General features: G+C 43.3%; 1 protein-coding gene across 5 annotated transcripts in view; it reads left to right on the top strand.

Annotated features, from left to right (window-relative positions):
- Nucleotides 1-15,745, top strand: part of DENND4A (DENN domain containing 4A) — an 89,922-nt gene extending 74,177 nt beyond the window's left edge. For 3 of the 5 annotated variants that reach the window (XM_072148684.1, XM_072148680.1, XM_072148682.1), the window contains 13 exons: nucleotides 375-515; nucleotides 2,242-3,311; nucleotides 6,411-6,615; nucleotides 6,694-6,788; nucleotides 7,892-8,067; nucleotides 8,152-8,259; nucleotides 8,860-9,064; nucleotides 10,313-10,561; nucleotides 11,381-11,498; nucleotides 11,966-11,992; nucleotides 12,717-12,879; nucleotides 13,221-13,285; nucleotides 14,010-15,745. In XM_072148684.1, coding sequence (XP_072004785.1) covers nucleotides 375-515; nucleotides 2,242-3,311; nucleotides 6,411-6,615; nucleotides 6,694-6,788; nucleotides 7,892-8,067; nucleotides 8,152-8,259; nucleotides 8,860-9,064; nucleotides 10,313-10,561; nucleotides 11,381-11,498; nucleotides 11,966-11,992; nucleotides 12,717-12,879; nucleotides 13,221-13,285; nucleotides 14,010-14,146 — 2,759 coding nt within the window. In that variant the 3' untranslated portion in view covers nucleotides 14,147-15,745. The remainder of the gene's footprint in view (nucleotides 1-374; nucleotides 516-2,241; nucleotides 3,312-6,410; nucleotides 6,616-6,693; nucleotides 6,789-7,891; nucleotides 8,068-8,151; nucleotides 8,260-8,859; nucleotides 9,065-10,312; nucleotides 10,562-11,380; nucleotides 11,499-11,965; nucleotides 11,993-12,716; nucleotides 12,880-13,220; nucleotides 13,286-14,009) is intronic. The other 2 variants (XM_072148685.1, XM_072148681.1) reach the window with 1 other exon arrangement.
- The last annotated feature ends 382 nt before the right edge of the window (nucleotides 15,746-16,127 follow it).

The following is a 16,127-nucleotide window of genomic DNA, read 5'->3' as shown; positions in this document are numbered from 1 at the left end:
CTCTTACGAATGTCTAGGACAGTCTTGTTTTCTCCTTTCTTGCTATGACTGCCTGTATGCATCATTTCCCTCTTGTTCTCCCCTTCTCTGGTTCCCTGGTCTCTTGTCTTATCTTTGCTGTTCAGTTTACACAACACAAGTCATCTTCTCCTCAATCCTTTCTCTCTTCCTCACCCTTCTTCCCCTCCCTCAACCTCTCCCCGGTTCCCTGAGTGAGGAGGAACAATTGAGGGGAAGACAACTCATGGCGTTTGAAGTGTTCCTTTAATGACATATCCTCTAAATATGTTATAAGAAGTCTAGATGGGGGGAAAAGCCCTTTAATTGGGTTGTTGATTTGTTGTGATTTAACCTGATATCTATTTTTTCTTCAGTATCTGAGAACGAGAGCTCTAAGGGCAGCCGAGATGGCCTCCCCCAGCTCCTTAGCCCTGTTTCTCAAGCTGCCAAATCCACATCCAGTATCGTTCGTAAGGAGGTGAAACCTGACAACATGGCTGAAACTATTGGCACAGGCAAGTAGAGCTCACATTATGATACTGTGCACAGAAAGACCAACAGCACCATTTTATGTATTTTTGGCTTTTTTTTTCTTCATTTTTATTAAGGCAGAAAGAATTCCATTTTTTTGGAAATAAACAAAGTGCACATAGACAATTACATCTCTGGTATAAACATAAAGCCAGAGCCAAACAAATACAGTCACAGATGAAAAACAATAGGAACAAATAATAGTAATGGTCCCTGGCCTGGCAATCCTTCAGGACATAAACCTGCTGCTAAAATAGAGCAGATTTTCTAGACAATAGAATCCATCTTGTAGAGAAATGGTCCCAATGTCCTAGGGCAGTGATGGCGAACCTTTTAGAGACCGAGTGCCCATACTACGACCAAAATCCACTTATTAACTGTGAAGTGCCAATGCGGCATTTTAAGCAGTAACTCTGTAGAGGAAGAATGGTGGGTCCAGCAGGAGGACCTCCAAAGATAATGCGGTTCTGACAACACCACCTCAGTTTTCCTGCAGTTCCAAACAGCCAATGAAGTGTTGCTTTAAAATAGTGCTGAGAGCAGCATCTCATAAGTTGCCTGGGACTGCTGGAAGATTTGGTGGATTTAGTCCTGTTTGGTGATCTCTGTCCTGTGGTGATTGCCTGAGTGCCCACAGAAAGGGCTCTGAGTGCCACCTCTGGCACCAGTGCCATAGGTTCGCCACCACTGTCCTAGGGTGTCCTTTAAAATAATCCTGTACTGAAAAAAGTGGTTTCTTCTTAATTGCCAGTAAAGGACCAGATGGTAAGTCCAGAATGAACAAACACTGGTCCCAAATCACTTAAAATTTTTGGGTGGTCAGGTTACACACTTCCAGATCCGGCACAATACCTTGAATAAACATTCGGGGGTCAGTATCTAAATTAATCTGATAGACACCAAGTAAAGAGTTCAACACCTCTATTCAGTAGTCTCCCAGTCCATTACATACTTTGAGCATATGCATAAGATTAGCATTACCATTCTGACATCAAGGACTTATTCTTGGTATTCTGATTTCTTTGTATTTTTTATGAAAATGGGAAATTAGAAAATGCTACATAATATCATCATTTCCATGAAAATTCTTTGTTCTAAGCTTATGAATCTCATTGAACACTTTTTTCATTAAATAAGACGGTACATACTACTAATTTATTAATGGGGTTATGCTTTCAGGTTGTCATCAGGCATTTCTTTAGTTCTGGCCGTTTCCAGTAAGATCCTCCTTGAACATATATAAAACCTAACATGTGAATGCAATGCTTTGTCTTGCTGTATTTGGAATAAACAAAATCTACTTGTACCCCACTTATAGATAGAAGTAATATAAAAGTGCAGTTTCCTCTTAGTTCCTATGGCAGCTCCCTCTAGTGGACATCTGTCATAGTGCTAAATAGACAGTTATGTATGAAGACTTACATGTGCAGAGATTTTTAAGTGGTTACAGCAGTTTCCACAGTACATAGCTTAATTTGGGAGACAGACGCACCCCATTCTTAGATCTTACTGCAGAGGTTCTCACTAAATCTAAAATTATCAGTAGTAAATAATCATCAGTCTGTGGACATGTAAGGTAGCTAGGCCCCATATTCCATAGTTAGATCAGTATCATCCAGGTGCCGGACTACAATTTTGTATTAGTGAAGAATGAAATTGAACTTGTATGTAATATTTTATTATATAATGTAATATGTACATATTCTTTAGGTAATGCAGCTGGGCTACTATTTTCCTCCTCGTTTGAAGACGCCAGGGAAAGCCAAAGGGAAATATTCCAAAGCTGGAGCTTACGGAAGAGGCACAAGAGTGCTAAGGAACCAAGTGCGAATAATCAGCTAGAATGGGAAGCTAATCGCGATATTGCAGGGTTACTGATCGGTGGCAGTGGCCAGGAGGAAAAAGCTGGCAAAATTCTCCATAAACTAGGAGCTGATGCTAAGATACTCAGCGGAGCCCTACAGAAAAGCATTCCCCGGCCAAAGACCTTGGACATCAAGAAGGCATCTCCAAGGAAGGAAATAGTGAGTATGACCAAGGAGTGGAGTGATGAGGAGTCCCCAGTGTTAGAGGAGGGGTATACGGACAAGGCTGACTCTCCAGTTATCTTTGACCTTGAAGATCTTGATAATGACACTGTAGAAAGCCGACCACTAAAGAGCAATGGCAACATGAGCACCAGCTCCTCTGTATCTGTGTTCCCAGCCAAGCCTGTCGAGAAGACAGATGTAAAAGTTGGATCAGACCCTCTATCAATGTTAGCAGCAGAGACCGAGCCAGAAGAAGAACCTGAGGAAGAGCCGGACAAAACCCTACTGACCACGTCTGCAAAAAGGGACCTTGCAGAAGAGATTGAGATGTACATGAACAACATGAGCAGCCCGTTGACCAGCAGAGCCCCGAGCATGGACCTACAAGGGAACGCCTCAGATCAGTATAAAAGCTCTAAAGCTATACCGCTCTGCCGACGCTCAAGTCTTCCCTCCACCCCACCACAGCCACCTAGACTAACGAAGTCCAAAACTTACCATGCAAAACCTGAGGAGCGGCAGCGTGGCCGTCTCTGGTCCTCTCCTGCATACTCACTGGGAAGTCCAAAAACGGAGCACCCTCCAGACTCTACGGTAGCTTTGATGTCTCCAACGTCTTTCAACTTGGACACAATTCTTACACCTAAGCTCGATGTGCTGAAGAGTAGCATGTTCTCTGCTGGAAAAGGAGTTGCTGAGAAGGCCTCTAAATGGTACTCGAGGATCGCAAGCTACAGCGGCCCAGGAAAGGTAATGTCATGTGTCTTGCTGCATTAACTAGTTTGCTTGGTGTTAAGTGGTTATTCGTGGGGTTAAGCATCGTACTGTTTTTGTATTAAGACTGTAATAAACAATTGTATATATGTACACTCACCGGCCACTTTATTAGGTACACCTGTCCAACTGCTCGTTAACACTTAATTTCTAATCTGCCAATCACATGGCGGCAACTCAGTACATTTAGGCATGTAGATATGGTCAAGACAATCTCCTGCAGTTCAAACCAAGCATCAGTATGGGGAAGAAAGGTGATTTGAGTGCCTTAGAACGTGGCATGGTTGTTGGTGCCAGAAGGGCTGGTCTGAGTATTTCAGAAACTGCTGATCTACTGGGATTTTCATGCACAACCATCTCTCGGGTTTACAGAGAATGGTCCGAAAAAGAAAAAACATCCAGTGAGCGGCAGTTCTGTGGGCGGAAATGCCTTGTTGATGCCAGAGGTCAGAGGAGAATGGGCAGACTGGTTCGATGCTGATAGAAAGGCAACAGTGACTCAAATCGCCACCCGTTACAACCAAGGTAGGCAGAAGAGCATCTCTGAATGCACAGTACATCGAACTTTGAGGCAGATGGGCTAGAGCAGCAGAAGACCACACCGGGTGCCACTCCTTTCAGCTAAGAACAGGAAACTGAGGCTACAATTTGCACAAGCTCATCAAAATTGGACAGTAGAAGATTGGAAAAACGTTGCCTGGTCTGATGAGTCTCGATTTCTGCTGCGACATTCGGATGGTAGGGTCAGAATTTGGCGTCAACAACATGAAAGCATGGATCCATCCTGCCTTGTATCAACGGTTCAGGCTGGTGGTGGTGGTGTCATGGTGTGGGGAATATTTTCTTGGCACTCTTTGGGCCCCTTGGTACCAATTGAGCATCGTTGCAATGCCACAGCCTACCTGAGTATTGTTGCTGACCATGTCCATCCCTTTATGACCACAATGTACACAACATCTGATGGCTACTTTCAGCAGGATAATGCGCCATGTCATAAAGCTGGAATCATCTCAGACTGGTTTCTTGAACATGACAATGAGGTGACTGGACTCAAATGGCCTCCACAGTCACCAGATCTCTATCCAATAGAGCATCTTTGGGATGTGGTGGAACGGGAGATTCGCATCATGGATGTGCAGCCGACAAATCTGCGGCAACTGTGTGATGCCATCATGTCAATATGGACCAAAATCTCTGAGGAATGCTTCCAGCACCTTGTTGAATCTATGCCACGAAGAATTGAGGCAGTTCTGAAGGCAAAAGGGGGTCCAACCCGTTACTAGCATGGTTTACCTAATAAAGTGGCCGGTGAGTGTATGTATGTGTTATATATAATGTAAAATACATATTACACATCCAATGGTCTGACTAATGGGACCACAGCCTGTCATGAACAGAGTGCCTGAATCCCTTTGGCACGGCTCAGCATAATAATAAATCCTTATTTATATAGCATATTCCGCAGCGCTTAACAAATCATGGAGGGCATTTACAAATAAAATGGGACCTCTCTCACATGAGCTTACAATCTACTAGAAGAAACAGACACAGGAGGAATAAGAAATGTGTTGCCTAAGCTAAGGTCCGTTCAGGTGAATGGCAATGTGCTTTCACTGACTGATTTTCTGTAGCATAAAAACTTCTAACAATGTATTGTTATCTTCAGGCAGCATGTTGTAGAGCAGGAGGAGCTGAGCAAGTGGTACATGTTCTCCTATATGCAGGCAGCATTTTATAGAGCAGGGGGAGCTCAGTAGATTGTACATAGCATTTTATATGCAGGTAACATGTTATAGGGCAGGAGGAGCTGAGCAGATTGTACATAGTGTTCTATCTGCAGGCAGCATGTTGTAGAGCAGGAGGAGCTGAGCAGATTGCACATAGTGGGGGGTCATTTACTAAGGGCCCGATTCGCGTTTTCCCGATGTGTTACCCGAATATTTCCGATTTGTGCCAATTTTCCCTGTATTGCCCGGGGATTTTGGCGCACGCGATCGGATTGTGGCGCAGCAAGTTATAGAGCAGGAGGAGCTCAGCAGTTTGTACATAGTGTTCTATCTGCAGGCAGCATGTTATAGAGCAGTGATGGCAAACCTTTTAGACACCGAGTGCCCAAACTACAACCAAAACCCACGCATTTTTCGCAAAGTGCCAATGCAACAATTTAAGCAGTAACTTATTACTCCCTGCTCTTTCACAGGTTTAAATTGTATAGGCACCTGAGGACACCAATGCAGTAGAAAGAAGGAGAGGAAGTTTGGCTTATCATTGTAGCTTCCTTCGAGGGTCCTGGGCTGCCTGGGACTGCAAGAGGCCTTGAGTTTAATCTGGCAAACCCTGCCCTGGGGTGATGGCAAGGGTGCCCATATAGAGGGCTCTGAGTGCCACCTCTGGCACCCGTGCCAAAGGTTCGCCACCACTGTTATAGAGCAATCCAAAGTAATAGAGAAAGAAATATTTCACGATGGCCGGAGCTCCAAATATTATTCTTCTCCCTCGTTATTCTGTCTTTAACCACCAGACAGTGAACAGCACCAATCCTTAGTTCCTCCTGCTGAAAGTATGCCACCATTCAGACTACCACCATTGCACTTTCTTTATCCTCCTTTAATTCTTTTATACAGAACTTTAACTGGAAGAGTTATGCAGGCAGATGGTGTGGTACGTTCCAACAAAGTTAAAATTTATTCAAGTACATCATACTCACAAGAGTCAGTTAAAAATGTGCATATCACAGTTCAAATAGCGGGACGCTAGCTTTCTTGTTTGCCCGACCCAGGGTTTCGCCAGTGAGGCTTCTTCCGGGGCATTGGTCTTGTGCCGTGAGTAGCTCCTCAGGGGGCAAGTTATGCACCACAAACAAGTATTTTTCTATGTTATAGAGCAGAAGCTCAGCAGATTGTACAGTGTCGTATCTGCAGGCAGCATGTTATAGAGCAGGAGAAACTGAGCAATTTATATGTTTTTTCCTATCTGCAGGCGTTATGCATATACGTTAACAGCACAGTAACTCAGGTGCATCTTTCAGTATGACCATGTGTACTGAAATCCTTACTGTATACTGTATTCTCACAGGATCAGAACGCTGACCGTATGAGCCTGTGTTCGAGTGGGGCAGGGGATGTAGAATCGGGCTCTATCAATGAGGAGGACTTTGAAGGCATCAGCTCCTCACGTGACAACGACCTCACCGCCGCCAGCAGCTCGGTGGGGATGAGTAGGACCAGCCTGGAGAGCAACACGTCCCAGGAGGGCAGCGGCAAGCAGCTCTACAACAATAGTAAGCGCTACTGACGGGAAAGCTTCTCTAGGGGATGATGTAAAAATAATACTTACCATTGTTTACTCTTCTACGCAGGCTCTCCTTCTAGGATCACAATAAACTACAAACCTGAGCCTCATTCCTCCTGCAGCTCTAGCAGTACCAGTGTCTTCCAGAACTATGCCATGGAGGTACGCTCAGAGAAGTAATATTTATCTATCTGATCTCGCATGGATCACTTACCTGCTAAGCAATACCCGACACTCCCATAGTATTAAATGAAGCAGAAGAACGTTTCCTCCACCTGCTGGTCCACCCAATACTGAGAAGGGGACTCTGATGTCCTGTGCTTGTGATCGGCTGCGGTTAAACCCCCCCTCCGATCATCCTCTTATCCCTTATCCTGTGGGTAAAGGATAACTTCAATAATTGCTGAAGTCCCTTAGGGTGCAGTCACATGTGGTGCTTAACAAATGCATTTCAATACGTATTGCAACAGCGATAACGCATGGGTTTGTTAATGCAATGTTAACACATGCGGTCAAGACTTTAGCATTTTGTAAACACAATTGTTAACAGCTATTTTATTAGGTAAATCTCTCTTCAGCTGTTGCAGTGCATTTTGAAATGCATGCCTTAAATTCAACCTGTGACTGCACCCTCAAAGCACATGAGAGGTTTTTACAGATGAAATTTGACTCAGCCAGCAGATTGAGGACCTCACCTCAATCTCATGTGGTGTTTTTGGATGCATTTTTATTTTTTTTTTATTTTTTACAAATTACTGTGTTTTTCTTCATTAATGTTAACACAGCTGCTTACACTTCCAGCAATAATAAAAAAATACTTTTAAACCGGCCAAATGAATAGTAACGAGTAAAAATGCATGCGTTTAATAATGCCACGTGTGAACGCACCCTCAGGAAAACCGCAATCAATTCATATATTCGCATATTCACTTTTAGGCTGCATTCACACGTTGCATTTACATTGCCTTTTGAAGCGCAATGCAATAGCTGAAGAGAGAAAATTTGCCCAATTACATAGTTCTAAACACAATGTTAACATGTTGTTGACGCGTTGCATTGACACTGCATTTTGTAAACACAAATGTTAACAACAATGTAATTACGTGAACCTCCTCGGCAGTAGCGCAGAAGATAACTAGTATTCATTTAAAGAGAGTCTATGTTAGTAAGGGCAGAGTGAGGAAATGTCTGGAGCACTGCCCCTGGAGCAAAAGGCATAATCTGCCACCCTGACTTTAAGAATTTTCTGCACTTTTCTTTTGAAGGTCCTGATCTCCAGCTGTTCACGGTGTCTGACCTGTGATTGTCTTGTTCACGATGAAGAGATCATGGCAGGCTGGACAGCAGATGACTCCAATCTGAACACAACATGTCCCTTCTGTGGCAGCCCTTTCCTACCATTCCTAAATATTGAAATCCGAGATTTGCGCCGTCCTGGAAGGTAAGGATACGGTCATAGAAAATTCTGGGATCTGTAATGTGTCTGCTGTTCTAACCATTATTCTGATCATTGTCTCTCTACTAGATATTTTGTGAAAGCCAGCCCGTCTGCTGAATACATGCCGATTCCTTCTGCTTCTTCTCAAAGACCCAAGTCTGCAATTATTAGTCCAACATTTTCTCTACATCCAAGGTTGGTATTTTGCATTAATAGAACTATTAAGAGGAAGGTTTAATTCGTGACCCTAAACCACCCACACGTCCTTATTGTTTAGTTCCCTGAATTGTACTCTTTGAGGTACTTTGTACTTACCTTCTCTCCTGAGCTCTGCTGCGAGTGAAGCCAGAGTAGTACACCCCGGCTTCACTCTGCATGTACTGTGGGTACAGCACTTGCACAATTGCAAGAAGAGGTGCGCACTGGACCCAGCTGCAGGCACATCGGACTCACATTTAGGGACGTATAATTATTATTTTTTTTTTTAACATTGGAGCCATGTAGAAACCTAATACAGGCTGATTTGGGAACCTAAACCACAGGTCCATATAGACCTATGGTTGGTTTATGGTCCCATATGGGTGTGACCGGTCCTCTTTAACTTTGCACATCTTCTGACCTGTCTGACTGCTACGTGCAGCCCCTTTGTAGTGAAAGGGGGGATGAATACAGAATCGCGCAGTAGATAAAGAGGTAGTGCACTAGGATGAGTAATGCAGTCACTTTCTGGGGGTTCACAAAACATATATATGTCAGATAAGTCACCACTTAGATATTTTTTTGTTTTACTTTCAGTAACAAAACAAAATCAGAGGAGACTAATGTCAGAATTATACAGATCCCGACTGGAAGGAGGAAGAATAATAGCAGCGAATCAACATCTCCAAGTCTCCCTGTAGTGAGAAGCATCAGTACGTTCAGCCCTTTGGATGAGAAGCCATCTTGCAATCTGAGCCATGTTTCCACTGGCAGCCTGCCTACTAACCTTCAGACATCCGCTGTATGTGACCCTGTCATTCTACCATTACACTCTCCTATAATCACGTCTGCACACCCACTCTCTTAACACGTTTGACCACAGTCTAGAAGCACAACTTATCTTATGTAATGTATTACGTAGGAATTAGAGAAGATGTCATCGTCTCCACAGTATCATTTAAAGGGAATGTGTTACCAGGTTTTACTCCATTACACCGCTTGCCCCGTCAGGTCGGGTAATAAATATGCTTCTTAGAATTCATACTTTTATGTGAAATCTTGCCCTTCAGCATCATGCACACGACCATGTGCAAAATTTGGGCTGCAAACAACAGTTCATGTGCCGTTGGTTGCAGTTCAAATGACATGGACTCCCCTCTCCCATGTCCTCACCGCACCCGAGTCTAATAGAAATCTGTGGGTCGTGTGCATGAGGCCCTTTACCTATAAAAAAAAATGTCTTCCAAAGTCACATGAACGGGACCAGAAGGGAGTCATAGTTGCATGAAATGAGTCACATCAGAGTCTGCAGAGGGAGAGTCACTTCAGATCGATCTTCAGTTCTATAGTACGTAGATACATGAAGTTTGTGGATCTGTGAGATACAGAACCAGAGATGGTCAAAGTATAGCTGGGAATCCGATCTGCAGATAAACATTCAGTCCCATCTGTTTCTCTGGTTGTGTAGATCACATAATCACAAGTCTGATGTGATGTGAAAGAAGAATTTTTGTCTGTAGTATGACACCAAAATATTACTAGCTACTATAGAACCAAAGAGTTTTGTTTGAATTGATGCTTCCCCTGAAGCTTCTAAATTTGACTCCTCTCAAAAGATAACTCTTCTCTGCTTATTTTGACTTTGGGGGAGATTTTATATAGGTTAAGAGATGGGATTTGACATAAAGAGGGGACTGTAGGAAGGACATTTCATCCCCTACCCAAGTAGTTTAATGCAGTAACATCTGGTGACTACTTACGTTTGGGCATGGAGAGAGCCTGGTAGACTGTATGCATTTTTGGTCCAGGGAAGATCATTTGTTATGAGGCACCTATTAAGTGTTTATTGTATTCTAATTGCCAATAGAATCAAAGCTTCATCGTTTTAGTTATGTCAGTAAATGTCAGTTTTACTAACACAGGATGAAGAAGAAACGTTCCTAATGTCTGCTGTAGTGTAACATATGGAGGTGTCTGTACTACTGCCACTCTGTATATGTAGATAATATACTGTAAGTAACATTACTTCTACTCTCACCCCTGACCTCAGGAGTCTCCAGAATGGAGGATGTCGCACCCTGAGCCTATCACTGTCCCGTACCTCAGCCCCCTGGTAGTGTGGAAAGAACTGGAGAGCCTACTGGAGAATGAAGGGGACCCAGCTATTACCGTGCCAGGATTTGTGGACCATCACCCCATTGTTTTCTGGAACTTGGTGTGGTATTTTAGGAGACTGGACCTTCCTAGCAGTCTGCCGGGATTAATCTTATCTTCAGAACATTGTAACAGATATTCTAAGGTGAGCAGAGACGATCAGGGTGACCCTGGTACCTGTGCTCTAAGGGGCCATTTACAGATTTGTTTTACATTTTAACCTTTATGTCTGCAAAGCTCCAGCAGGAAGTGCTAAATAAAAAAAAAAAGCTGAAACAAAAAATGAAATGTGAACAGATAATTACAGTTTCATAGATTGTAAGCTCTTGAGCAGAGCCCTTACTCCTATAGGTTTCCTCTGAGTATGTAATTACTATCTTATGTCGTATGTCTATTTGTATATGTCCTATACGATTTGTAAAGCGCTGCAGAAAATTATAGTGCTATATAAAGATTAATTTATTTATATGCTTAATTTATTAAATATAAAAAGTTATATTTAGAAGAGGGAATAGCAATATTTGAGTTGAGGTCACTGTCCCACAAGTAATACTCGTAAATGTTGCCGATTTTGGCTCTTTGGCTGCCTTTTAGTCACATTGGGGGAGATATAGCAGAAGTTTCTGAGGTAAAATTGTTCTTATTGCCCATACAAACCAATCAGAGCTCAGCATTAGTTTTATAAGCAGCCGTAGGAAAATGAAAGCTGAGCTCTGATTGGTTATCGTGGGTAACTAGAACAGTTCTGGTCTAATAGACCACTGATAAATCTCATTGTATTCAATCCATCCTTCATACTTTACACTGCAGCTCTTCATATCCCTGAATGGCAGCCATGCATTATGCTATAACATAAAATAGTGATCTGCATTTCAGTCACAGATCATTCAGCAGCCATTGTGGCTGATCTGGGAATCAAGTGCCGTCATCTAGTTCTTATTATTTCTTGTATTTGACTCCACAGATTCCTAGGACCTCAATATCTGAAGACAGCAAACACGTCCTTATTCAAGTCTTATGGGACAATCTGAAGCTACACCAGGACCCGCGGCAGCCGCTCTACATACTGTGGAACACATTAAGTAGGTTTTATTGGACTCCGTTCACTCAGAAGATTTTTAAAAGGGAGTCTATTGCCTCTCCTAAGTGTTCCTGCACCTACCTGTCAGCCACTTCTTGCCCCCAAAACTGATGGTACTACCTCATTTTTTTGTAGTAAGATGCTTTGCATGATGACATTGAAATGAGTCAGCGGCTCCTGTGAATTATAAAATGGACCCTGGAGCATTGCTCCTCATGGCAAGTCTCCTCCCAGCCGTGTCCGGTCACTTCCTGTACATCAGAAGTCAGGGCTCGCTACATAATGTAATGTGCGTGAGCTGAACATCAGGATTGTAGCTTATCATTGCGGTTGCCATGTGGCCTGATCTACAGGAAATGTTCAAGGGATAAAGTCATTTTTGAAAATTCAGTTTTTCCAAATCTCAGTGATTTTAATGTTCCTTATTTCTTGAGGTCGTAATGACTTTTAATCTTGTCTTGCCTACAGGTCAGAACTGCACTGTAGTTTATGAGAGTGAGTCCCTGCTGTTAGATGGGTTGTCCAGTTTTGCATGGCTATTATGTTTCTTGAGAACTGTCAATAGTCCTTCCCAAAATGAGTAGATTATCCATGCACACAGCAGCACCTCATGTAATACGGCCACATGTTTCCTAATAATATGGAAACCTTGTGCTGTACCCAATATGCAATCAGCACTGGATCTATAGTGGATCTCCACGATGGATAACATTGGCTTTAGGGGATATTCACATGTCCACACAAATTGATGGCGTTTCATGACTGATTGGCATCCATGTGGCATCTTTATAGATGAATATGAGTGATCTGGACTAGGACAGGCTCTAAAAAGCTTCAGATCTGTTGTGTCATTGTGATTGCTGTCTGCACGGGTGTAGAGCTCTGCCCGCTATGACTCTCTGTTGTCAGCCTCTCATTTTCACCCAGCAGGTTTTCTGGATAGTCACCGTAGATGAGCGAGATCCTGAAGGCCTGCACCATTTGTCATACTCCAGGCCCAGTGTCTATGATGACTGTGTTTTTATGTGTCTGTTGGGTGTCACCGCATTACAGATGTATAACCGAAACCTGGGGATAGAGAATCTCCTCCTAGAGATGTCTTGTAGTTTATTAGAGATTATTATACATTTAATTCTTTTCTTACAAATTGTCGCAGACGTGTGAGCAGAGCAATGTTCTCTCTATTAGACTATCAATCCTCTCTTCTTCCTTTCTGCAGCCCAGGAGCACCCACTGGCCCTTTCCCAGCATAAACAGGAGGAGACGTTCAACCAGGAATTTCTCCAAGGTCTGGTGAGGAGCATAAAGTGCAACAACGTGTACGGTCCGATGAGCCGGATACTGGAGGCCCTGCAGGACAGTCCAAAGAATTCACGACAGAGGTACGGGCACTAGCGATGCATCACACAATGGGGCACAATTACATACCCGGCCGCTGGAGTTCACAGAATTGTCCGTGTATAATACACTGTGCCGCGAATCACTAAGATTGTGCGCCCGATATCCTGCACATGACACTTCCCCGCTCATGTCCGACAGAGTTCACCATCTTTTTAGTGGTGCATGTAAGTGCTTGGGGTTGCGACACAATTTGAAAGTTAAATCCTGCGCTCAGTCCGAATCAGTCGGATCGTCCGGTGTTCACGTTTTTAGGATTGAAATTAATGTGAAGTTGTTTCTATGTGATAAGTGATTTGACTCTTTCTGTATTTCTGTTTTGTAGGAGTTTGTACAGGGAGATTCTGTTCCTGACCCTGGTAGCTCTGGGGAGAGAGAACATTGACATAGGTAAGTGATTGATTTGTATCGTCATTCCTTTCCTCACATGACAAGAACTCCCATAGAAGCCAATGAAGATGATGATGGATATACAGCGGCACCTATCCTTTCCTAGAAGCCACAAAACCCTGGGGGAGATGGGGGGGATAACCACCTCTCAAATAAGTGATGGGATCCGATATTTATAAAATATTCTGATCAGAACTAAAACCGGTTTGAGGAGCTCCACAGCTCTGTCATTGAGATCCCCACCAATGTTATCTATAGGACAACCTATACTGAGGAGGACATTACCTTTGGCCATTGCTCCTTACCTCTTGGTTTGTACCCTGTTTCCCTTGGATTCCATTGAATGTTAATATTAAGTCTAGTATTGCATCCTCCTCTACTCCAAGCTAAAATGGGTTCATATTGGACACAACTAGGGATGATCGGATCAATAGTTTCAGTTCGGGTTAGGCTGTGTGACCTGGATGGATTGGCACCAAACGCCCTATCCAGCAAATTGAATCCTTTTGCTGCTAGCCCTGGCCATAAGTGTCCAGTCCATGACTAGCAGCAAGGGGCGTCAATTTGCCAGAATTGGCTTTTCAGCCACCGATACGGCAATACATCTGGGTCGCGCAGCTGAACCCAAACTGAAGCTACCCATCCACTCCTCTCTAGACATAACCTTTGAGCACCACCTATAGGTCATGTTTGTGACTGTAATTTGCTTTTACCATTTTCTTAGATGTGTTTGATCGGGAATACAAAGTGGCTTATGATCGCCTGACCCCTGATCAGGTGAAGTGCACCCAGATCTGTGACCGTCCCCCGAGCACAGGCGTCACAGAATGCAGGAAGACGTTTGGGCAGCCGTTCCTCTGAGGCCTGGTGATCCACCACTGATACTGGAGCCAGATCTCAGCACATACATGTGTGTTCCACGAGATCCAGCATTGGGAAGAAGCAATACAGGAGAGTTTCATGTTCGCATGGGGACTGTGTGTAAAGTGGATGATGAGAGGCTGGCAGGGTCGATTTTCTACATAACCTCGTCTGTCCAAGGGTTCATGTCCCTGCGGTGTGTGGAAAGGCGAGAGATTTCCATCATTCCGAGTGTTGTAGTTTACACAGAATATTTATAATTCACCTTTGTGTACAGTAGGTAGAAATACCTAGTAGGTCCTTCCTGTTCCATTTTGTATATTTTCTGATGAGTGATGAACATGTCTTAAGGGCAATACGTTCCCGTGCCTCATGTGCAGGCACCACCTTGTCTTTACAGTAGACGTCATCTCTTCATTTATTAGAAATCCCGGGTGCTGTGTTGGTATTTGCAGTGGAAAAGACAAATCTATCCATTTGTCAGCATCTTCATCCGGATTACTAGAACCGGAGGATCAATTCTGCATTGGAGCAGCAATAAATACACTGACGTGGTAAAGCTTGGCCATGATGGTGGCTCATTGTCCCCACCGGAGCTAGGTAAGAGTATCTGTCTCTGTTTTTGCCATGTGTTACTGTAACTTGTGTCTCGGATGCTTTCTTATTACTTATACAGATGCGGATCATGATGGTATAACCGGTAAATCATCCCAGTAACACATCTGACACATCGGCAGATGTCCTACTGGGGACTGTAAAACCTACTTGATTCAATTCCATTATATAGGTACCCAACCACTTAGTTAGGGATGAATTGTGTCCATATACCAGGGTGTAGTGCACCCTACCTTTATGTCTGAAAGGGTCAGGTATGGACTAGGTCGTAAAACTAGACCTCCTGCTTGATTTAATCTACTTACTAATGATCCCTGGAAGCCTGTAGGACTCCTTAGAATAACATGCGGGTCTCTACCCCTCAGACTGGATATCCTCCCATATATAACACTGAGTGGATATGCCCTCAGGTAGCACCTTGTTTACACACTGGTGATGATCCTAGTGCACTTAATGCTGTTACATTCCCGATATGACGATGCTATAGAGTATATGAAGCGTTTGCTTTGCACTATAAATACTGTAAGAACGGTATATAAAGCTTAGTACTGTCCCCTTCTTGTGTAAGGGAATAATACACGGCGCCTCCATACTGGAGAAGCGGCCATCATCAGCTTCAGTGGAAGACGTGGCTCTTCATCTCATCCTTGTGTCTTACGGTAGCGTCTGGAGCTGTACATTCTGTAGATTTGTAATATTACCCAGAAATAATATACTGAGAAGAGACGAGTTTATTATAGAAATCCCTTTTATTTTTCTGGTCAGAGGCGCGTTTACATTGGTCAGACATTTCGGTTCTGGAGATGATTGGGTGAGACGTGTAGTGGAGCACTAGTTACTGCCCGGACCACCTACAGGCGCACAAAGCATTGCCTGGTAGGTACCGTATAGATGAAGGGGACACGTAACATCTCGTCCTGGCTCTTACCATGTGACCTTTTTGTTGTGTTACTTTTATTTAATTAAATGTCTTTTAAAATGGAAGATTTTGTGACTTGTGTTTCATTGAAGTGGCCGCCCCGACGCTCCATGACCCAGTCCAATCCATGCTGAGAGTGTCCCAGCGCTTTCTTATCATCCAATACTAAGTAGGAACATTTCCAGGGAGAATTATAAGGCACCAGCTAAGAAACTCCACATTATTTTACGGGGGGCACAAATATGTCTGAAGTTGCTTGTCTCTTGTTACGAGTTTTTGGTTAATACTTGAATTCTTCTTTAATAATAACCATATATAATAGAATAGAATAATAATTCTAAGGCTCAGTTCACATCTACATCTTTTTTTTTTTCTTCTTCTATAAATAATGGAATATAATGGTCTGGAAATTAACTATGAGGAGCATAAGGTGAAAAGAAGACGGAA

Source organism: Engystomops pustulosus, chromosome 4 (genome assembly GCF_040894005.1).
Source record: "Engystomops pustulosus chromosome 4, aEngPut4.maternal, whole genome shotgun sequence".
NCBI classification, from domain to species: domain Eukaryota; kingdom Metazoa; phylum Chordata; class Amphibia; order Anura; family Leptodactylidae; genus Engystomops; species Engystomops pustulosus.
Note: the sequence above shows the minus strand (reverse complement) of the source record. Positions and strands in the feature narration are given on the sequence as shown.